The 21,697-nt window shown below is 56.9% G+C and overlaps 1 protein-coding gene across 3 annotated transcripts in view; it reads left to right on the plus strand.

Annotated features, from left to right (window-relative positions):
* Positions 1 to 21,697, plus strand: part of PLEKHG5 (pleckstrin homology and RhoGEF domain containing G5) — an 81,881-nt gene that overhangs the window by 51,044 nt on the left and 9,140 nt on the right. Inside the window, exons 1-8 of one of the 3 annotated variants that reach the window (XM_019541158.1) lie at positions 5,405 to 6,009; positions 12,447 to 12,576; positions 12,988 to 13,090; positions 13,447 to 13,507; positions 13,632 to 13,775; positions 13,880 to 13,971; positions 14,653 to 14,789; positions 15,502 to 15,665. In XM_019541158.1, coding sequence (XP_019396703.1) covers positions 12,534 to 12,576; positions 12,988 to 13,090; positions 13,447 to 13,507; positions 13,632 to 13,775; positions 13,880 to 13,971; positions 14,653 to 14,789; positions 15,502 to 15,665 — 744 coding nt within the window. In that variant the 5' untranslated portion in view covers positions 5,405 to 6,009; positions 12,447 to 12,533. Of the gene's footprint in view, positions 1 to 5,404; positions 6,010 to 7,402; positions 8,789 to 12,446; positions 12,577 to 12,987; positions 13,091 to 13,446; positions 13,508 to 13,631; positions 13,776 to 13,879; positions 13,972 to 14,652; positions 14,790 to 15,501; positions 15,666 to 21,697 lie in introns of those variants that run through there. The other 2 variants (XM_019541157.1, XM_019541156.1) reach the window with 2 other exon arrangements.

Raw genomic sequence — 21,697 nt, forward strand, 5'->3', positions numbered from 1 at the left:
CGGGGCCGCGCGGCTGGGCTGGGCTGGGCTGGGCTGAGCGCGCTGCTCCCCTCACGAGCTCAGGCCTCCGCGGGCTCGGGCTCTTGGTGCCCACGGATATTTCCTGCGTGTCTCCATCACTGGAGAATCTGGGGCGGAGATCCGCTGGCTGGGAGGGAGCTTGCTGCCACCGGCCATTTCTTCACCTGTGCCACATGCCCGGCCGGAGGCACCCGCTCTGGCCCCAGGCCTGTAGCTGCTGCTGGAAGGCGCCAGCCGAAAGCTTCTCCCTTTGCTGCCGGGCCATGGCTGGTCCGGGGTTTCCAGGGAAGCTCTGTAATTGCAAGGGGTCTGGGCTTGTTTGTCAGCAGCCGAAGGCAGGTGCTGTTGGCGGTGAGTGCTCAGATGGCTCGGACGAACAGCTGGCCTGGGGACCCTGCATGGCAGCTGGCAGGGCCTAGCTGTGTGGGCGCTCCGGTCCCAGCGGAGGGGACCAAGTATATGCCATTTTCCCAGGGCCCTTTCTCACCTCAGCAGCAGGTCATGTGGGAGGCAGGTGAGATCTGGAGCCTGAGTGGCTTGTTTCCAGCTAGTGGCTCAGCTGACTGCTCCCAGCATGCTCGGGCAGCACAGGCAAGGCCAGGCTCCCATCTGTGGCACTGCCTCCTCAGGGAGCACGGCCTCTCCTTGGAGCCGACCTCTGCACAACACTCACTCAAGTGCTGCACTTGCCAACGAGGTCTGCCCTGGAGCTTGGTGGGGTTTCAGGCTTCTGCAGAGCCTCAAAGGGCATCCAGGGAGTGCTGCCTGCACTATGCACTCCAGCAGCCCAGCAAGAGCCTGGGTACCCTGGCAAGTGCAAACACTGTCCCAGCACGCCCGGCTAGCCTGCTTTGCTGCTCTCTGTACGCAGGGCCAGGCCACCTGACAGGCTGAGTCCTGTTGTCTGGAGCTCCCAGGAGGATCCTGCCTGTGGTGGGGATTTTCCATAGCACAGTGTCCCTGCTTGAGTGCCTGCTGCCCACCTCCCTGCACATGCCTGGCACCCAGACAGGGGACCCCCTTCCCAGCCAGGGACCAAGGCTAGGGGACTCCAGCTGATAAGGGTAGAGCATTGGTCCCACCCACAGGCATTCCCTGGGTTGCAGTCTATCTTCTTTCCCTTTGCAGTTGCATAACTGCCTGCAGAGACTAAGCCTGGTTGTGTCTTATCCCCATGTGAGACTTGGGAGGAGTGAGCCACAGGTCCATGCACAAGGATGTTCCCAGCTTTGGGGCCCATCACGGGTGCTGCAAGGGACAGCACACATCTTGCAGCTGCCTCAAAATGCTTCCCTCCTGCCTTGCACACAGACACGAGGGCTGCATACAGGCCCATGGGCGAAGGAAGTTGCATCTGCAGCGTGGAGGGGTTGGGAGGGGTCTGGCTGTGAGGGGACTCTCATGGCTCTTGCTGCAGAAAATGGAAACTGTGTTTTCCCTCAGGCTCCAGCTGTCATATAATCATAGAAAGTTAGGGTTGGAACGGACCTCAGGAAGTCATCTAGTCCAGTGCTTCTCAAAGTGGTGGTTTGTGGACCAGTGCTGGTCTGCAAGCCACTGGTCTCCAGTCCACAGCAAGTTGCCAGGAAAGAAAGAAATATATTTTCAGAAGCATAACATTGATCTGTCAGAGCGCCACAGTTCGTACGTTCCAACACTCCAGGTGACGTCACGTCGTGCGAGGTGAGGAAAGAGAAAGAAACAGCTGGTTACACATTTGTGTAGCGCTGTTACACGCAGTTGCTGCCACCAGCTGCCACCACCGATCCCTGGTCCACTGGAAAAAAAATTGCTGGTCCACTACCTCATGTAGTTTGAGAAGCACTGATCTAGTCCAATCCCCTGCTCAAAACAGGACCATCTCGAACTAGATCATTCCAGCTAGGGCTTTGTCAAGATGGGCCTTAAAAAATCTCCAAGGAAGGAGATTCTACCATCTCTGTAGGTAACCCATTTCAGTGTTTCAGCACCTCCAAGTGAGAAAGTTTTTCCTAATATCCAATGTAAACTTCCCTTGCTACAACTTGACACTGTTGCTCCTTGATCTGTCATCTGCCACTACTGAAAACAGCTTAGCTTCATCCTCTTTGGACCCAGAAGTGGAGGTAGTTGAAGGCTGCTATCAAATTCCCTCTCAGTCTTCTTGTCTGCAGAATACATGAACCCAGTTCCCTCAGCCTGTCTTCATAAGACATGTGCCCCAGCCCCTGAACCATTTTTGTGGCTCTCTGTTGGACCCTGTCCAACTTGTCCACTTTCTTTCTATGGTGGGGGCCCAAAACTGGACACAGCACTCCTGATGTGGCCTAACTAGTGCAGTATAGAACACAATAATTACTTCCCTTGATCTGCTGGCAGCACTTCTACTAATGTAGCCCAATATGCTGTTAGCCATCTTGGTAACAAGGACACACTGTTGGCTTATCTTCAGCTTACCATCCACTGTAACCCCCAGGTCCTTTTCTGCAGAGCTGCTGCTTAGCCAGTCAGTCCCTAGGCTGTAACAGTGCATGGGATTCTTCTGTCCTAAGTGCAGGACTTTGTACTTGTCCTTGTTGAACTTCATGAGATTTTTTTTGGCCCAATCTTCCAATTTGTCTAGGTCACTCTGAATCCTAGCCCTGCCTTCCAGTGTATCTACTACATCCCGCAGCTCAGTGTCATTTGCGAACTTGCTGAGGATGCATGCTATGCCATCTTCTAGGTTGTTAAGAAAGATGTTGAACAAAACTGGCCCCAGGATCGACCCCTGGGGCACTTCACTTCATACCGGCTGCCAACTAGACATTGAGCCATTGATTACTACCCATTGAGCCTGATAATCCAGCCAGCTTTCTATCCACTTTAAAATTCATTCATCTAACCCATACTCAGGGTTGAAGTAATGTATAGGCAAACTAGGCACATGCCTAGGGCCCTAAGTGAAGAACAAGTCCAGTTGTGCTTATTTTATGTATTATAATTATGGAGTGAAAAAAGTAGGGGGCCATGTCCTGCCCATACTTCCTCAGCTTGCTTGCAAGAATGCTGTGGGAGATGGTATCAAAAGGCTTGCTAAAGTCAAGGTATGTTGTGTCCACTGCTTTTCCAGCATCCACTAAGTCAGTTATCTCATCACAGAAGGCAGTCAGGTTGGTCAGGCATGAGTTGCCCTTGGTGAATCCATGTTGACTGTTCCTAATAACTTTCTTCTCCAAGTGCTTAGAAATGGATTCTTTGAGGACCTGCTCCATTATTTTTCTAGGGACTAAGGTGAGGCTGACCAATCTGTAGTTCTCTGGATCTTCCCTTTCTTAAAGATGAGCCCTATATTTGGCGTTTTCCAGTTTTCTGGGATCTCCCCTGATCGCCATGAGTTTTCAAGTATAATGGCCAGTGGCTGCACACTTCCCTAAGTGGGGGTAGATGGGTTGTGTATTCCCTGACCTTCCAGACTGGTGCATTGTGGGGACAGGGCTGGTACTAGGGGGCATAGGGCAGAGCCAGTCACCTGGGGCTGGTGGCATGGCCTGCTCACCTACCTGTGCAGTGTTTGCTGTAGCTAGTACTGTTGTGGGGCATCCTTGTTGTCCATACAGGTGAAGTCTTGGCCTTTCTGTGCAGGGGAAGTAGGGCCACCTTTTCCTGTCTAGCATGGGGTCACGGCAAGCTGAGTTATAAACCTTTGTTTATAAAACATGGAGCAGCAGCATGGCATCCCGGAGCAGAAGGTTGGAGCCAGCTGCCCAGTGACTGTGGCCCTAGTATCCAAGTGATGGCCCCTCGTGGGCCAGAGATATGCCTGACTGGGCTCTCCTGGAGCACTGGCAGCAGGGTCCCATGAGGCAGGAACTGGGCTCCCTGTTGGGGTTAGAGGTTCCTGAGCCCTGTGCTTCCTGCTGAGGATTTGTTATTCATTCAGGGCCAACTGGTCTTGAGTATCTGTTGCAGCAATTCAGCCTTGAGTCATGAAAGGGGAGAGAACAGGCTAATGGATGTGTCTGGGCTCTGCTGAGGGCCAGAGCAGGATCTTGGCTTCTTGCCTTGATGGAGGGCTGCCACCTCTGCTCTGAAGGGCTGTCCTGTGAGTGGGACTGCCTCCAAACCTTTTTAAAAAAATACACACAGACATCATCATCATCATCATCTAGCAAAAACTTTTCTTCACATACCTTATTTCACATTTAAAGCCCGCGCATCTGTTACAATAAATGCATCTGTGGATCTGCACTCCCGCGCAGCCCTTTCCCTTACTCTTTCAGTCCTAGCCCTGATTTTGGGGTTTACATTCTCAGCTCATTCACTGTTGTTGTCACTGTCACAGTTGCTGTCTGCTGTTGCTGTCCCCAAGTCTGCCGGAGCACAGCCTTGCCATGGCAGTGGTGAAGGTGGGGCCGGGCTGAGCCAGGTGGAACAAGCCAGAAGGCATGTCCTCCCAATGGGCTGTGTGAGCCTTTGCCTCAAAGTGGGGGGTGGGGACAGAAGAGATTAGCGCTGGTGGGGGCCAGCTGGGCCGGGTGTGAGGCCCTCCTCACAGCCCCTGAGTGGGGCTGCTGCCTCCTGGCCAGGCACCTTGTGCGGGAGCCTTGCTGCCCTGCATGGGGCATGCTTATTCCCTGGTTCAGCAAACAGGAGCTCCTTCAGCCGCGGTTGGGCTCTGCTCCTCCCCAAACCTGCCACCCCTTGTTCAACCAGGATGACTCTTCCCTAGAAGCAGGTCCTGGCATGCTGGGCAGGGAGGCTTCCCGGCAGCAGACACGGGCAGCAGGGCCTGGGAGCTTCACAGCCCTACTTCTGTCTAAGTGGGGGCGGGCCCAGGGCGAGAGGTGGGGATGAGGAAGAGGGTGGTGCAGGTCCCAGGTGGGGCAGACACTGTGCACAGGGCTGCAGGGAGAACACTGCCTCTCCCTGTTTTTGCTGCTGTGTCCCTGCAGCCTTGGCCTGTCCTGGGCTGCTTCATTTCAGCACAAGGCAGCTTCCCTGTCCCTCCAGAGGTGTCAATAGGGGACCTGGCAGGGGAAACATCATTATCAGCTAAGGCGGTTTTCCTAGGGACAAGGGATAACCACTTTTCTGGCAGAGGTAACGTGATCATTGCTTTATGCCCACTTTACGGAAATGGGAAACTTCTCTCTAGCTTGCTCCTGCAGCCATATGCAAGGGCAAGTGAAACTTGGGGGAATCCGAATCCCAAGCCTCCGGGCTTGGGCCTGCACATAGGATGCCCGCCAAATGATCTGGAAACATCTGAAGCCCCAGGTAGGGGTGGAGGATGTTTGCCTGTTGTAGGGCCGCATATGGTTCTTGAATGACTCATGGATTTGGAATTTGGCTTGGAACATGAACATTTTTACTTAAAAAAAAAAAAAAAAAAGGGGCAGTGGGGTTGAGGCTCTGGGATGTTCCTGCTCAGGGCTCTGCACCCTGGCCTGACTATTTGGAAACATCTGGCCAGGGGTTGGTGATGTTGTTATCGCCAAAGCCCCTTTTGATCAGGTCCTAAAATAGAACCCAGGTGCCCCAGCTCCCAGTCCTTTGTGCAACGTGCAGGGCCCTGCCTATACTGCTCAGGCAATGACCTGTGTGTTAGCCCCACGGCTGCTCCCCAGAGCTGGCTTTTCCCAGCAGAGCTGGCCCAGCTCTCACGGCCGTGATCAGGCAGCCTGTGCAGCTGCCGTGCCTCTGCAGTCTCCATAGCAATCGCTATTTATAAGCCGCCCCCTTGGGAATGGAAGGCTGAATTCCAGTGGATATTTGGTCGCCGGCAGGGCAGGGCCTGGTGTTGCTAGGGGCTGGGCTGGGCTGGGCTGCTCCCAGGGCATCTCTGGAGATGGTATTGTGCGTGGTAGGCTGCTCTGAAGTAATGCATGGCTGTTTTTTTGGCTGCACTGAGGCACTACCAAGCTGCTCAGCGGACAGCACAGAGAGCTTGGAAGAGGCCTCACCAGAGCAAGGAGCCGGTGGAAGCATCCTGGGCCCTGCACCAGCCATGAGGGCACATCCTGAGGAGTGAGTGAGGGGGACAGAGGCTTTAGCGTGGGTCATGCTTCCCCATCAGAGGAGTCTGCCTCCAAGCAAAGTGGTGGGACTTGCAGGGAAGGGATTTGGCCTCCAGCAAAGGGACACTTGGGGTGAGCATAGCCCCCTGGAGTGGGAGGGGATGGGAGGAGGAAGAGGAGCTTAGAGCAGCTGGAGGTAGGGTATGTATGTGTGAAAACTGCCATCCCAGAACATAGCAGAGCTGGACCAGGCCTTGAGATGAGTATTGCATGCAGGGTAGTACTATCTCACCAGGGAGCCCAAGGGAGTGATCTGCCCTCAGCCTTGCCAGCACTTGAAGCTTTAGGGTAGGTTTGGCTGAAAAGGGCAGTTAGGGACTTGGAGGCACATGGAGGTTGGGTTGATGCAGCTCGGGACTTTCAGAGTGAGGTGATTGCTGTCAAAATGTGGTGGACTGGCAAGTATCTGACATGGTGCCAGGTGTGGGCAGAGGTGGAGCCCAGGGAAAGAGGGCAGAGGTAGGGAAGTAGCTAGGGAGAGGGGTTGTTCCAAGTGGGAAAGCTGGGCAAGGGGATCACTGGGGTTCCTCAAGAGCTCTGTCATGGGGCTGCTATGACATGAGATGCTGTTTTGCAAGGCTGGCACCACTGTCCCAAAATCTGCAGATGGTTTGTGCTGAGGGGCACTGCTGTACAGAGTGCCTGCAGGGTGCTGCTCCATGTGACTGCACTGGCTGGTCTATAGGCCTGGCCCCCTGCTCACTGCCCCTAGGTATTCCACAAGTCAGGCCAGGGCTGTGCTGGGCACCTTTTGTTGGACCTCACCCTGAGCACTGTGTGAACTTGCTGCAGCTACAGCAAACCCCCAGTGGCCAGCGCTGAGCCCTGGCTGGAACAATGCTACATTTATCCAGGAACAATAGGAGCTGCCGGGACAAACAGACAGACTGGCTTGGAGATGGAGGTTGATAAATGTGTGAGTGGGACTGCATGGCGAGGGGCTGTGACTGCAGGGGATCAGGCTCGGGGCCAGCAGGTCCCTGCCTATTCTACACCCCCCCGGTATCCCAGCCTTTGTGGAGTCCAGACCTGCAGTTGCCCCAGCATCTGAACCTGTGCACCACAGCTTGGACACCACTAACTGCAGGGAGAGGACATGAGCACAGGCAAGGCTTCAGCCTGGAGTGGCTGTGGGGGCAGGCATAGGGGCAGCAACTACTGGGAAGAGGTACCTGCAGGGTGGGCTGGGCGATGAGAGAGGAGGTACTGTTTCTGTTGGAAGGCTGTGGCCTGTGGCTCCACAGCTGTGGCCAGGACAGGGGTGGTGGTGGCAGTGTGAGGCTTAGCTCCGAGCTTGGAGGCAGATGCTGGATGGAGGTGGTGGTGGCTTCCACCAGCCAGGCTCTGTGCTGGCATGCCAAGAAGGCTGTCCTGGTACCCTGCACATGGGCACGTGGCTTCTCCCTGGCTGTGCTGTGGAAACTTTGACCATGACAGTGCGGCATCCTTTGAGCCCTACCTGCCGTGACATTAACCCATCACTCTTCTCCCTGTCATGGCTGCAGAGGACAGCAGTGAAATTTCACCATTGGTCCTGGCTCTGTAGTGACATGGGCTATTGGACAGCAGCAGTTCACTTGCAGGACTTGGCCCTTGGACACCAGGGCCTGTGGCACTAGTTTCTGTGCTCTGCTGTCCAGCCCCGTGAGCTCTGCCAAGGGAACCATGGTGTCCAGGCTGGCTCTCCAGATTGTCTTTTTGCAAGCTGGGTGATGGGTGCAGAGGGAATGGGCTTTGTTCCTGTCTTCCCCAGTGTCCCATGGTTCATACTGGAGGTGCTGCCTCAAGAGCTTCTGCAACTGCTGCTATGCCCAGGAGTGCCAGGCTGGGTGCACATTGTGGGCAGCTAAAAGGTCCTTTTTGCAGTGCATGTGCAGCAGGCTGTGACGGGATCCCTGTCCCTCCAGCTGCAGCTCTGGCTGCAGTTTTGTGGCATGGAGAGCACTGTGCACAGTCCCTGCTCTGCTTTATGCCCAGGTCAGGAGCCGGGGTGCTGGGCTGCCTTGTCTTCCTGCCATAAAAGCCCTGGTGTTAGGAGCAGTGAGCTGGGCCTGTGCACAGTGCAGAGCATAAACACTTGGCGTCCACTTGTGACCTGGTGGCTGGCAAGTCAGGCTCCTGCTCTGCTGATTGCAGGAATCTGGAGGGCAGGCCAGTCAGTGCGAGAGCCACTGGCAGGGCATGTACCTGCTGTGGCCCGACCAGCGTGGTGTATGCAGACGGGGGCTTCAGAAACCTGACACTTGAGCTCATGGTTAGGTTACTGATCCTGCCGCTCACTTGGGAGGGCATGTATCTTTCCAGGAGCCCTGGAGGCTTAAGTTCCAGCTGACAGGTGTGTGTGTGTTTGTGTTGGGGGGGCAGGGAGCCAGAGCAGAGGCCAGCTCAGGAGGGGTCCTCCCCACTACTGCCTGTCTGCACAAACAAGGAAAAGCAGATGCAGGGCACACTGACTTCTTACTCACTCCAAACCCCAGCGATGCCCCACCTGCTTAGTCAACAGCCTGTCACTGGGGAGATTCCACCCAAAGCCAAAGCCTTCCCAGGAAGATGAGTCAGTGAGGTTTATGCCGAGGATGCAGGCAGCCCAGCTTGCTTCAGGGGCTTTGGGGGAGTCTGGGCTGCTGGACAGGACAGGCTGCCCTACAGAGCAGGGCACTTCCCTGTCTTGCCATGGGTGCTGGCTGAGCTGAGGTCCTCATTTTCAGTGCTGGCTGCTATAGGCAGAGGTGAGTCTGGAGCCGGGGGATTAGTGGTTTGTGTTTCCCAGGGCCTGTGTCTGCCTTGTCAAAGGAGACTCTTTGTTGTTCTTGCCGCCTGGGCCATGGGCTGCTGGCATTAGCTTTCACAGTTGCCGCGAGCTGCTAGTGATATACCCCTGAGCTGCAGCTGCTGTGCCGTGTTTCCTGCGTCAGGCGGACTGGACATTTGCCTCCTTGTTCCAGGGGAGTCCAACTGATTGCACAGGGAGCGTGTTCCCCCTCGCAGGCCTAGGCGGAGTAAACGCCCCTCACTTTTCCTGCGTGTGCATGTTCATGTGTGTCTGTGTGTGCATGCGCCTGTGTGTGCTATCGTATTTGTCTAGTTCCCTGCAGAGGCAGCCTGGTTTCCCCTCCCCCCAGTGGCCTTCCCTTCCCCCAGCTCCTTCCCATTCATAGGGCTGCATTGCAGCGGCTGTGAATAGCTGCCTGTGCCTTCATACCGAATCCAGCCAGACAGGCTTACGGGGGTGAGTGCCAAGGCTCCATGCTGTGCTCTGGGTGACACTGGGGCACATTGGGACACAAGGTCCTTCCCAGGGAGCAGGGACAGTGATGTGCTGGCAGCAGCTGCAGGCACAGCACTGGTCACACATCTGGCAGGCAGATATTTAATCCATGGAATTAAAGAGCCAGGTAGTGATGTGGCAGGGAGCCTGGGCATGTCTGGGGAATGATGCATGGTGGGGCCAAGCAAACTTCTCCCTGGGAAGGGAGTCCCAGAGCTGTGCCTGGGTCTGGGTAACTGTGCTGTGGGAGGGCTACGCCTCATCTTGGGGGGGAGGGGGTGGTGTCTGGTGAGGACTTCCGTTACTGCCTGTGTTTGCTTTTGTTGCCATGCTGCATCTCATCACAGGTGCTGTCCCCTTGCATTTGCCGCTGGAGCATTCTGGCCCCAGCCCCACAGGGTGTTGGTAGCAGAGCCTGTGATAGCATATGGGAGCTCTGGCTTTGTCCCAGGCTGCAGTCAGGACCAGCTGGCACTTGTCTTGGTGCTGCCCTTCCCAGTTAAACCCTGGGTGGCAGCAGTGCTTGTCCAGGGGACTGGCTCCAGGGGTGTGTGAGCAGGGTCCTGGGGACAGCTCCCAGAGCAGGGTAGGTGTGTGGGACCTGCAGGTGCTCCTGGTGTGAGCACACACTTGTGGGATCCTAGGGCACATGGAGCTGGGTGGGATGGAATGTAAACACATGGTGGCACTTTTAGCATTACGCCCAGCCCTGCCTCCGTGTAAGGGCAAAGCTAGGGCTCTGCCCCAGCTCTGCCTGATTTTCACACTGCATTGCCTGTCACTGGTTTTGATATTCACAGCCCTGGGGTGAGGGCACTGTGCTTGCAGCGGCTGTCCTGTTGCTGCCTGTGGGCTCTGAGGTGGACTTTGGGAGTGTGGCAGGGAGCTGGCATGGTTGGGGGCCTGGAGGTGTTGTACTTTCACTGGCAGCCTTCAGGGCTGGCCTTTACCTTTGAGCACAGCCACAGCTTGGGAGCTGCATTGCTCATTTGCTCTGAGCCACCAGAGCTATTACCAGTACCCAGTGGTGCTGGCCACCTGGCTCTGGGGCAGGGAACTTGGTCCCTGGTTGCATACTCCCAGCTGCAACACTATTGAGTGAGTCACAAACCTTTGCAACGTGCTCAGGGCCTGCACGCATGACCTGCACATGTGGGCTGCCTGCACGTGTGCAGGGCAGCCAGGCTGGCTTGGCTGGGGCTGTGTAGGGCAGCTCAGATCCCCTCCAGAAGGCAGAGCCAGTAGTGGAGGCAGGAAGGTGGAGCTCTGTGGGGACTGGGAGAGGCCAACTTCCTGCAGAGCCACTCCAGCTATCTAAGCTGGAGGTGGGTCAGTGTTGCGTGCCCCTCATAGTCTTGGGCTCAGCATACAGTACCACGAATCTGCTTTTCACTAGCTTCAGGGCCCTTGGGAATGGGCCAGTGGAGGCTGGTGGCAGGATCCCCTAGGGAATGCAGCTGGGGATTGGTGCTTCTCCAGCTCTGCTCAGAGCCCCAGGAAGGGCCCAAGCATTGGAGGGACTAGGGAAGGAGACTGAGAAGTAGAGTCTGTGCCAGGGGAAGAGCTTCCTTGGGTGATTCACAGCTGGGGCCAGCCCAGCACAGCTTCTCTGGCCTGGCCTGGCACAGTTTTTCCCTGGCAGCAGCCCAGCTCTGGGCCAGCTCAGCCTGGTTCCTGTTGGTTCAGTCCTGGGAAAAGGGCTCCCAGCTGGGATCACGGTGCCCCCTGCCCTAGGTTTGTGGTGGGAAGTACTCCCTGCCTTGCCTTGCACTCCATTCCTGCCAGGGCATATTCCCTTGACCCTACTGGCCTAGATGGCCAAGGGGAAGAGCCCAGGCACTGTGTTGTTCTGCCACCACCTGGGAGACCCCAGAAAGACCAGTGCAATAGTGCCCACGTACGGGGCAGAGCTGGCATACTGGTGGGGCTTGGCATGGGAGAGTGCTTCAGCTCTGATGTCAGTGGGCCTGGGCAAGGAAGGAGGGCAGAAAGGGGGCAAGGGCTGGAAATGAGGGACTGCTTCCTCTTCCACCCTTCATGGAGCTCAGGCTGCACGGGGTCCATCTGGTACTGCGAATATTCCCTGTGGCCTCACGCCTTCCAAAGCGGTGTGCTTCCAAGGCCCTCAGTCCAGCAGGGCATGGTGTGCTGTCCCCTGCTTAAAACAACCTCCTGCATGCGCTGCCCTTTGTTTATTTCCTCCTGAGGCCATCCTGCCTCCTGAAACACAGGCACTGAGCACAGGCGGTACAGGGCACAAAGGCTGCCAAACAGGGCCACATGGTCTGTGGGTCCTGGCTGAAGGCATGGAGTACTGTGGGGAGCATGGGACTGAGACCAGGAGGCAGGCAGGAAGGAAAGCACCAGGGCAGCCTGGCTGCTGCAGGCTGGGTGAGCCATGCTGGCCAGGGGTCATGCCCCGCACAGCAAGTGTATAAAAATAGCCCCCATGGCTGGTGAGAGGTGCAGCCCTGGGGAGGCCGCACAATGGGAGGAAGGCGGCCTGGCTCACAGGCATTGTTTCACAGCAGACACTTGCTTCCTCAGCCCTGTACTGGGGACACTGATATTCAAAACACAAAGCAACCAGCCACAGCCTCTTCTGTGTGCCCAGGGCTCGCGATACAATAGCACTTGGCCCCAGGAAGGCCCTGGCCTGGGAACCTAAAAGTGCCTCCTCAAGCTGTGCTCATGACCAGGGTACTGTCCATCTGTGGGGTCTGGGGGCCCCAGCCACGTTTGCCAGCCAGTGATTATGGGCAGGGCAAGGGGCATGGGGCAGGCTGAGTTGGACTCAGTGTGCGTGGATAGGCTGGGTGCAAAGGCCAGTGACCCTCTGCTCACAAGGCCTGGCTGCGCCAGAGAGCACCCCTCCCTTAGCATGGGACTCCAGCCATGAATGAGCTGAGCTGCAGTCTGGTCCTGCATGGCAGCCTGGCCTCACCTGGCTTGCAAGAAGGGTCTATGCACATGGATGGTGGGCAGGCTACAGGGCAGAGAGAGCTGCATGGTAGCCACATGGGCTCAGAGAACCCCTGCTGTCAGGACCTGGGGACTGCCTCCCTGCACTTTGCCACGGGTAGCCTTGGCTCTATGTTAGGGCACCTTGTATCTTACAGGTATGCCATCATGTGGAGTGCCAGCAGCTGAACTACCACAGTCCCCTGAGCCTGTGCAAAGCCTGTGACAGCAGGTTCCACAGCACCATGCACTTTGATGGACACATACGCTTCGACCTGCCCCCGCAAGGTGAGAGTGCAACTGGTGGAGGGGGCCCAGCTGACAATAGCCTAGCCACCCCATGCATGTATCATCTCCTTGGGCAGGGCAGGGTACCTGGTAGCTGTGACAGAGCAGGGAGCAAGCAGCACCAGGGCCAGGGCAGTTTGCTCCCAGCTGCATCCAACCATCTGGCCTCCCCTGGGGAATATTCCCAGGGCTGAAGGCCTCATGTGTTGGAGCATGGCTATGCAGGGGGAGATGTCTTGCCCAGCAAGGCATCAGACAGGAAGGGGAATATCTTAAGAGGAAGGTTTGTCAACATAGGGGTTGCAGTGAGGGGCCTGTCAGCACAGAGACTGCCCCACCCTCCAGCCAGCCCCTGTCACATGGGGAAGGGCAGACCCCATGGTGTGACATGTATGTCTCTCCTGCTTGCAGGTTCCATTCTGGCCCGGAACGTGTCCACGCGTTCATGTCCTCCACGCACCAGCCCTGCCTCTGACATGGAGGAAGATGATGAGGGGCTGATGGATGGGAAGGGGTGAGTGCCCAGCTGGTGGTGGGCCTTGCTGCTCCCTGGGGATTGAGATAGATTGGGCCTGGAGTGAGTGGGGGGCTGGGCCTGAGGCATTTAACACAAGAGAACACAGCCCTGGGGAACAGCTCAAGGCACAACTTACTCTTGAGGCACCACTGCTAGTGCCTCAGTGAGTCTTGGTGAGGACCCAGGGTTCCTGGCTACCCTAGAGGACCCTGACCTGGCAGTGTGCTGAGTGCCATCCTGGCAGGAACTCAGCCACGCTGGTGAGGGCTAGTCTCCAGGGAAGCCCCTGGTCTGGGATCAGAGCCCCAGAGCACAGGTGTTCCCTGTAACCATGCATTTGGTTGTATCTGCAGAGACAAGAAGAGCTCAGCACTGAAGCTCCCCAAGAAGAAAGCCCGGCGGAGACACACAGATGTAAGGAGCCCAGCCTGGAGTGTGGGGCTGGGAGATCTGGGCTGGTGCAGGGGCTGCCAGGCCTGAGAGGTGGAACAGCTGTGGAGCAAGCACCCTGGTGACCCTGGCCTGTGTGCTGTGGTAGTCTGCAGGGTGCAGGGAGCATGAGCTGCAGCTGAAACAGCCTCAGAGCCAGCTGCACTCCAGCTGTACAGACAGGCCTATGCCTGAGAATGGGTCATGGAGCTCCATGGAGCCAGGGGTTGCTGTACCTACAGGGGACTGCCAGGTGGGTGGGAGCCACAGGACTGACTCTGCAAAGGGTGACGGCTGGTGATGTTGAGCCCCAGGGTGTGAGAAAGGGTCTTGCTGACCAGCCTGCCCCTGCCTCAGGACCCCAGCAAAGAGTGCTTCACCATCAAGTTCGACTTGAATGTGGACATTGAGGCAGAGATTGTCCCAGCCATGAAGAAGAAATCCTTAGGGTGAGTCTGCCAAGGCTGCTTGCTGGGCATGGGGCTGCCTTTCCCCTGAACAGTCTTGGCCTGGGACTATTTCTGTGGGTGAGGAGCATGGTTTGGGTTGTGGCTGCAGGCGCCATCAAGAGAGTATCCTGGACAGGGCCTGGCCATGGAGCCTGGCTGTGGAAACACCAGTGTGGCCACCTCAAAACCCTACCTCCAGCCCAGCTCCTGGCTCAATGGCACCCCGTGCCCTGGCCTCTTTGGGCTTGGGCTGGGCTGCTCAGCGGTGCACCAGCTGGACCTGGTCATGCTTTTAGTCCTGCCCTGTGCTGAGGCAGTGGGTACAGGCCTATGGTTGGCTCAGTCCTGCAGTTTGACCAGAGTCCTTTGCTTGTCAGCAACACTAACCAGATTGCTGCATAGGCATCTGCCATGTACTGGTGCAAGGAATCACCCCTCTCTTGGCTTTGGCAGCCGTTGAAGGGGAGAATAGGGTCCCCCCCCTTCCCTCTGAGCTCTCACTCTGCCCCTGGGGCCTGGAGCCCTCTGGCTGGGTGCCTGGGCCCTCTCCCCCTTGCGGCCTGTCTCAGTACAGTCAGCCTGGCACACCCACCCAAAGCCTGTTGATGGACCCTTCTCACTCGGAGCCTGGATCTGGGGGCAGGAGGGAAATCCCGCTACTGCCTGCTCCCGTGTGTGCAGGGAGGTGCTGCTGCCAGTGTTCGAGAGGAAAGGCATCGAGCAGAGCAAGGTGGACATATATCTGGACCAGTCCAACACGCCTCTGTCACTCCACTTTGAAGCCTACCGCTTTGGGGGACACTACCTGCGAGTGAAAGGTGCGTCATGCATCAGGCTAGGCTGGAAGATAGCCTCAGAGCTGATGGATTGACAGTGCATTGCAGAGAGGACAGTGTGCAGGTGGTGGACAAGTGGGATGTCCCTCCTCCCCTCTGTTATATAGGCTTGGTTGCATCCCTCGGACGAGGAGCAAGTGAGGAACCTCCCTGAGAGGGCACTCGGTCCCACTCAGCCTGGGTTGGGGATGCTGCCCTGTTCTAAGCTGGTGCAAATTCAGACCGTGCTGGGAAATAGCCCATGACCTTACCAGAACCAGCCTCACTCTGACCTACCACAGCCCTGGACATGGCTGGGCTTCCTTCTCCTCTGGCCAGAGAGCTGTGCCAGAAGGCGCCTGCTGCAAGCCACAGGAGCCATGAGTTCCAGCAGAGCTGAGCTCGACACCCTTGCCCTAGGGGCTGGGCTGGACATGCTGTGGCGCTCACTGGTGAGCATCAGCCTTGCAGTGCTGGGGGAGGTCTGGACTTCTCCCTGGCCCTGTGCTGGTAGTGCTGCAGTTGCTGTGGGTTCCCCAGACCCTGCACTATTCCTGTTCCCAGGCTATCTGGCAGTGCCCTTGGTGGGTGTCCAGCACGCTTGTGTGGGTAACCCTGCCTGTGCTCAGAGGGCATGGCCAGCTAGTCCCAGCATGTGGGTGGGTGCTGTGCAGGTGCCCTGCCACTGATGGCCCTACCTGTGCTTCCCTCATAGCCAAACCTGGAGATGAACTCAAGGTGGAGCAGGCTGTGAAAGACTTCAGATCCCTGAGCCTGCCCATCCTGCGGTCCTCAGGTGCTGGCTCCACTGTCCTCTTCACTTCTGTGCCCGACCAGTTGGAGCAGCCGCCCTTCCACCGGGAGAGCATGGACATCCTGGTGAGTGTGGCCATGGTCTGGTGGGGTCTGTGCTCATGGGAAACAAGTGGGGGTCACTGAGCCACATGGCAGGACTCAGTAGGCACCACTGTGTTGCCACATCTGAGGGGAAGAGTCCATGGCAAAGGCTATCTGGAAGAAATGTCATTCAGTGTAAGAGGGAGCTAAGTCCTCGTAGCCAATGCTGGTGGGCTCTGGGGAGATGGCACCTGTAGTGGATTTGCAGGTCAGGATGGACTGTGGGGGCAGTTGGAGGTTCCTCGTTCTGCATTAGCAGCATGACCTGCTTAGGCAGCTGGCCCCATGCATGGGTGGTATCTCCTGGGGCTGAGAGGGTTCTTCTTTCTCTGTTCTGAACCTTGGCTGACACTGCATGTCTGTATTTCTGTAACTAGCCAGCAGGCAGATAGGATCAGGACGTGGGCAATAAGTGGAGCCATAGCTGGGCAAGTGTTTATTTGTCAAGTGATAGCTTCAGCTCACCAGGCCCTGGCTCCTTGATAAGGTGCAGTTATGGCCCATAAGCAAATCTCCCGTCTATCAGCCCCAGTGAATTGTTTGCGCACCAGGGACAAGGCCATGTTGTGGGGAAGTCCCTCCCCCCACAAGCTGTAACATAAAGTCCCTCCCACCCCTCTCCCCCTGCCAATCATCTCCTGTATCTCCCAATCTGCAGGGTGCCAGTGCCTCCTACATATTGCCTTAGAACGGCTTCCTTCCCTCCCTGAATGCAGCTGCCTCTGGGCTGCGCTTAAAGCAGACACCAGGCGGCAGTCCCGGCAGGGTTGAGGGGGTAAAGGAAGATTGCTCCACCTGCCACTGTGGCAGGGACTCAGGAGGCACAGTGCCAAGAAGAGGCTGTGAACTCTGCATACCCTCTCTTAGGAGGTGCTGAGGCATGTCTGGAGGGGTTTTTTTTTGGCAAATATATATATATATATATATATATATATATAAAAAAAGTTGTACTTCCAACACCCTGCCAAGTGGCCCCTGTGGTTCATTTGACAGACCAAATGCCAGAGGATTTGGGGTTTTTTTTAAATATATATTTCTATATATATATAGTTACATATGTGTGTATATATATGTATATATATACACACACACACATACACACACACACATATACACACACCGCATTCCTCATAAGCATTTCTACGCAAACCTTAAATGTATTTAAACCCCACGCACCCATTACAATGGTCTCACCTGTGCATCCACACCCCTGTGCTCCTGCACACCTGTCCACAGTCCTTCCTGTATTGTAGTTTCTTAGTTCTCCCCCTGCTGTTGGGGTTCACAGTGTCCGTTTATTCCCTGTCTTTTTTGTTGTCACTGTCACGCTCACTGTTGCTTCCGCTGCTGCTGACACTGTTGTTGTCATCGTTGCCGTTTCGAGGTCTGATTGTGTCACTGTCGTCTTCATTATAGCTGAACACTCTGCCTCTCAGAGTTCTTTGAATAGCCTTTGCCAAGAGGAGTTTGCTACATCTTCTCTGTCCTCTCCCACCGCTTTTTGGTAGCAGGACTGGAGTTCACTTAGAAACATTTTGACAGTCTGTTTCCTCGACCTCTGTGTGTCTGCACCAGTTGGTTCCTGCATTGCCACAGGGTGCTCTTGACAGAGGACACAAACTGGTCGATGAGAGCTGTTAGGGACCCCTGCTGTTTAGTCAGGTGTCCATACAGTGCCACCTCCCTTGTCATCAGCCTGACACCTGTCACTTCTTCTGAGCACCAGCTGCACTTTGCAAGTCCTGACTGTGGGAACCGGAAGAGCTGCTAGGAGACAGAGCAAATAGCCAGGGCAGGGAGAAGAGGGTAGGGTGAGCATGGTGAAAACAGCTGGGTGGGGTGGAGCCATGGCACAGCCAGGGGTGAGCCCAGGCCATAGAGAGGCACCTGAAGTTAACTCTCAGCCTGCTGCCAGGAGTCCCAGGATCTGGCTGCTCTCACTCCACTGGCCCCAGGAACTTCCTAAGCACCTGGCCAAGAGCAGGTGGCTGGCTGCTGGCTGCTGGCTGCTGGCTGCTGGAAGGGGCCCATGAGACACGGTGTTGTCATGGCAGTGAAGCTGGGGCCTGCGTCGGTAGAGGGCAGTGTTGAATTGGCTGTTTGGGCTCCCCTTCTGCCTGGTCTTCAAGGTAGAGGGCTGGGAGACATCTGCAACAAGTGAGACAGGGCAGTGGCCAGAGCCCCTGTCTGGTGGGACTCTGAGGTGTGTGTGGGGTGGGTGGTTTGTGAGGATATGTGTGTGTGACCCTGCCCGGTATGTGAGCTTGACCGATGGGACTGTGCAACCCTGCCGTCACCACTGCTGCTGCCTCTACTGCTGCCTCTTCCTCTGCCTCTGTTGAGTGCATACACAGTGGCAGGGTAGGAACGAGGCTGCTGGGCCTGATTGCCTGTCTGGGGCAAAGCCCAGGCCTTTCGCCAGTGCCACCTCATCTGGAAGCAGGCAGGTGCACTTTTCTGCCAGAGCTTCAGGGGCTGTTGCACAGGAAGCAGAGTGCTTGTGGCCCATCCTGGCATGTCCTATAGCCCCAGTTGACAGTGTCCAGGTCTGGGCCTTGTCTCCTGAGAGAGACAGCCTGACACCACTCCTGGTAGCTGGCTTCCACCCTTACCCCTGCCCCTCTCTGTGCTGAGCCCAGGCAGGGGTGTTTTTGCTGCAGGCAGGAAGGCCCACTCCTGCCTCTGTCTCAGCTCCTTACACTTCATTGCCCCACAGCTGTGAGGTGGCAGGTCCTGCTCTGCCAGGACAGAGCTGTTGGTAGCCTGAGTTGAGGCAGGTGCTTAGCCTGGCAGGGCTGCCCACACCTTCACAGCTGACACTGCAGCAGATCCTGTGCAGGGGTGCCAGGGCTGGAAGCAGCTTCTCTGCCCAGCTTGCAGCACGCAGCCCCATAATCTTTATGCAGACAGGCAGCGGGGGTGTTAGGAGACACCCAGCTCCTGCCAGCTGGCAATGGCTGCTTGTGCCTGGTGTAGGTGGGGTCGATGTCGATGTTCAGGGCTGGTTTCCACAACAAAGGCAAACAGGAACTAGTCTCCAATGTGCACGGCATTTCTGATGGCCTGGTATTGGAGCCTGTCCTAGTTTGGGCGGCAACTTTTTGACCTGCCGCAGGATTGGCTTGTCTCAGAGTCCTCACCAGGGGTGTGCCACCCCGGCTGGGCAGTGCCTCTGCAGTTTGATCCCCGAAAGGCCCTATGGTTCCTGGCAGGCAGGTGTAAGCAGGGCTCCACTGGCTTCCCTTGAACCCGCTCCCAGGGCTGCACTGTGGACTCCTGGCCTCAGATAAAGGATGATAAGAGGGCTCACCCAGCCCTTGCTGCAAGAACAGACTTCACTCCAGTCTTGGCCTCCACCATAGTTGGCCTGATGCTGAGCCCGCGATCCAAGACGTGGTATTTCAAAAATGATAGGACCTACCAGGTCCCTGAGCAGACCTGCCTCATGCGCTTCAGCCCCTTCCCTGGAAGTCCCCCAGCCCCAGTTAGGATACCTGCCTTGGTGGAAAAGCCTGCGGTGTCCCCTGGGTTTGTGGCTGACCGAATCCAACATTACAGTGCTCTTCTGGGGGCTCCCCGCCCCCCCACGAGGATGGCTGGGCTGGGGAAGGCTGCAGCAGGAGAGAAGCCAGCAGGCCAGGAGCGTCAGCAGAACAATGCCAGTGGCCGAGGATTTAGGCGATGCTTCAGGGGGGAGATGCGAGCTCTGGAGCTGGACTGCCACAGGGCAGCCAGAGACCACCTGGGACAGGAGGTGTCAGGGTGCACAGACAGAGTGAGTATCCTCAGGGGCAGCGTGGTGGGATTCCCCTGGAAATGGAGGCTGGGCTCCTGCCCCTTGATGAGAGAGTGCTCAGGAGCAGGGGTCACTCTGGCTTCTGGGAACCAGGGCAGTAGTTTCACTTCCCTGGGGAACTTCCTTACCTACCTATGCCTAGCCTGCCTGTGGGAGCAACCCTTCTGCCCCTCTGTTCTTTCAGCCCCTCTGTCCAGACTTTCACAATCCCTTGCTCCCATCATTATGGATGTAGCTAGTCCCATCATGGCTTGTCTTCAGCTACTCTGATTCCAGCCCCTGTGCAGACATGTCAGACGGGTGTCCAGGTGCTTCCCTCCACAAGGTTCTTGGGGCTGCCAGCAGGCAGAACTTGTGCTGAGTACATCCATGTGTCATGACCACATGAGTGTAACAGCACATGGAGAACTCCTCACAGGAGTGTCCCCAGGAGTGAGCCCTGGGGGCATCAGCAGGTAGCACCAGTCACTTCCCTTCACCATCATCTGGTTATAAAGGACAGTGCAAGCCCCAGCCCTGTGACTGCCCTGCCTGGGCCAGGGCTGGGCCAGCCTGCAAGATACTCTCAGACCATTAGCACAGTGCCAGGAGAGGGTGTGTGCCTGGCGTGGGCAGCTGAGAATGCCGGCATCCTTGTGCTGAGAGAGGGAGGAGAAGCCCTGCACCCTGGCATGTTCCTAGCAGACAGGAATTCAATCTCCAAAGGCCAGGCACACACATCTCTGCCCTACATCAGCCTACAAGGAACATGTGTGGCTAGTGGGGTGCTGGAGGGGGAGGGGGTAGGCTGCGTCTGTGAGGAGTGACAGGTGGCAGCCAGGCATGCTGGCAGGCAGTAGCCATCCCTGGGCAAAGCGGGCAGGATAGGGCTGGCTTGTCATCTGGGAGCCTACAGGGAGCTGGCTGCAGGGGCACAATGCAAGAGAGGAACAGCTCCAGAGGCGTAGCTCCAGCAGCAGCATCTACCCCCACAGCACCAGGGTACTGCTTTGGGGAGCTGCCAGGCAGCAACCCACCCCTCCCTCCAGGCCACTTGCCCCTGGGCCCAAGGAGCTGTAGGTCCTGATGGGTGATTGACAGCTGGAGGCCCTTTGCAGTGCAGTCTGCAGCCTAGGGGAGGGGTTTCTTGTCTGCAGCCAGCTGCCCTCAGACTCATTAGTACCCTTCCTGCTGCCTGTGCTCCTGACTCCTGGGCAGGGACAGGACTTGGAAAGGCTGACATGCCAGCACACCAGGCTGCAGCAGGCCTGGGGCTTTGATTCTGGCCACTGAATGGCTCCAATCTTTTTAGTTTATCTAGACAGGAGGGTAGTTAGGTTTTCTCTGCAAGCCCTACCTCTCTTTGTCAAGTCGAGTCTCAATCCCTCCAGAGCAGGGCTGGGTGCTTTCTGCTGGGGACTGGGGCTGAGGGAAGACCCTCTGAGTCTCTGCTCTGCTGTGGGGCCCCCAGGACTTGGCCTGTCCTGCTGTGGGGCTCGGGTGGGTGCCCTGCACCCACACAAGGGGCAGACATTGTTTCCTCTGTGGCCCTGTCCTTGGCACACATTGGGCTGCCTCAGGCTTGGCATGAAGGAGAAGCCAGGCATTACAGTGGTGTTTGGCCCCCTCAAGGCCTGGAGGAGCTGGGACCAACCTATGCTCCATGAGTGAGGGCAACACAAGGATTCCCTCCAGGGACTCGGGCAGCCAGGTCAGTGTGCAGGGGGGCAGGCAGGAGGGGTAAGGCACTGCTGCCTGCAGCTCTGCTTGGTTTGCAGCTCAGGAAACTGGGCAGGGTGCTTTGATCCTGCCAAGGGGAGAGCAAGGGGAGTGTGGGAGGGAGGGACCAAGGCCTCCCAAATCTGCCTCAGGCAGTGTGTGGAGGGCCAGGGGTTCATGGGAGAGGTGCTGCACTGGGCTCAGCTGGTCAGGGTCTGAGCCCTCTGGGCAGTGCCTGGCATTAGGTCCAGGCCCATGGCCAAGGTTCTTCTTCTATGCTGCTATGCTACATGGCCTTGCTGCTCCCCCTCCATGGCCCTGGGCACTAAACCCCTGTGTCCTTCAGCTCCCCCTGCCCCCACGAGTGGGGCAGGCATCTGGGTGGGGAGGCATTGTGAGACTGAGTGAACATGCTGCTGTGATGCACTCAGGCACTGCCTCCATGAAGGGGCAGGATACATTTGTGTGTCTCAGTAGTGGTAAGGGTGGGGGTAGACAGATGCTGGCTTTAGCTCCTGGA

This window comes from Crocodylus porosus, unplaced genomic scaffold (genome assembly GCF_001723895.1).
Source record: "Crocodylus porosus isolate Cpor-Errol unplaced genomic scaffold, CroPor_comp1, whole genome shotgun sequence".
Taxonomy (NCBI): domain Eukaryota; kingdom Metazoa; phylum Chordata; order Crocodylia; family Crocodylidae; genus Crocodylus; species Crocodylus porosus.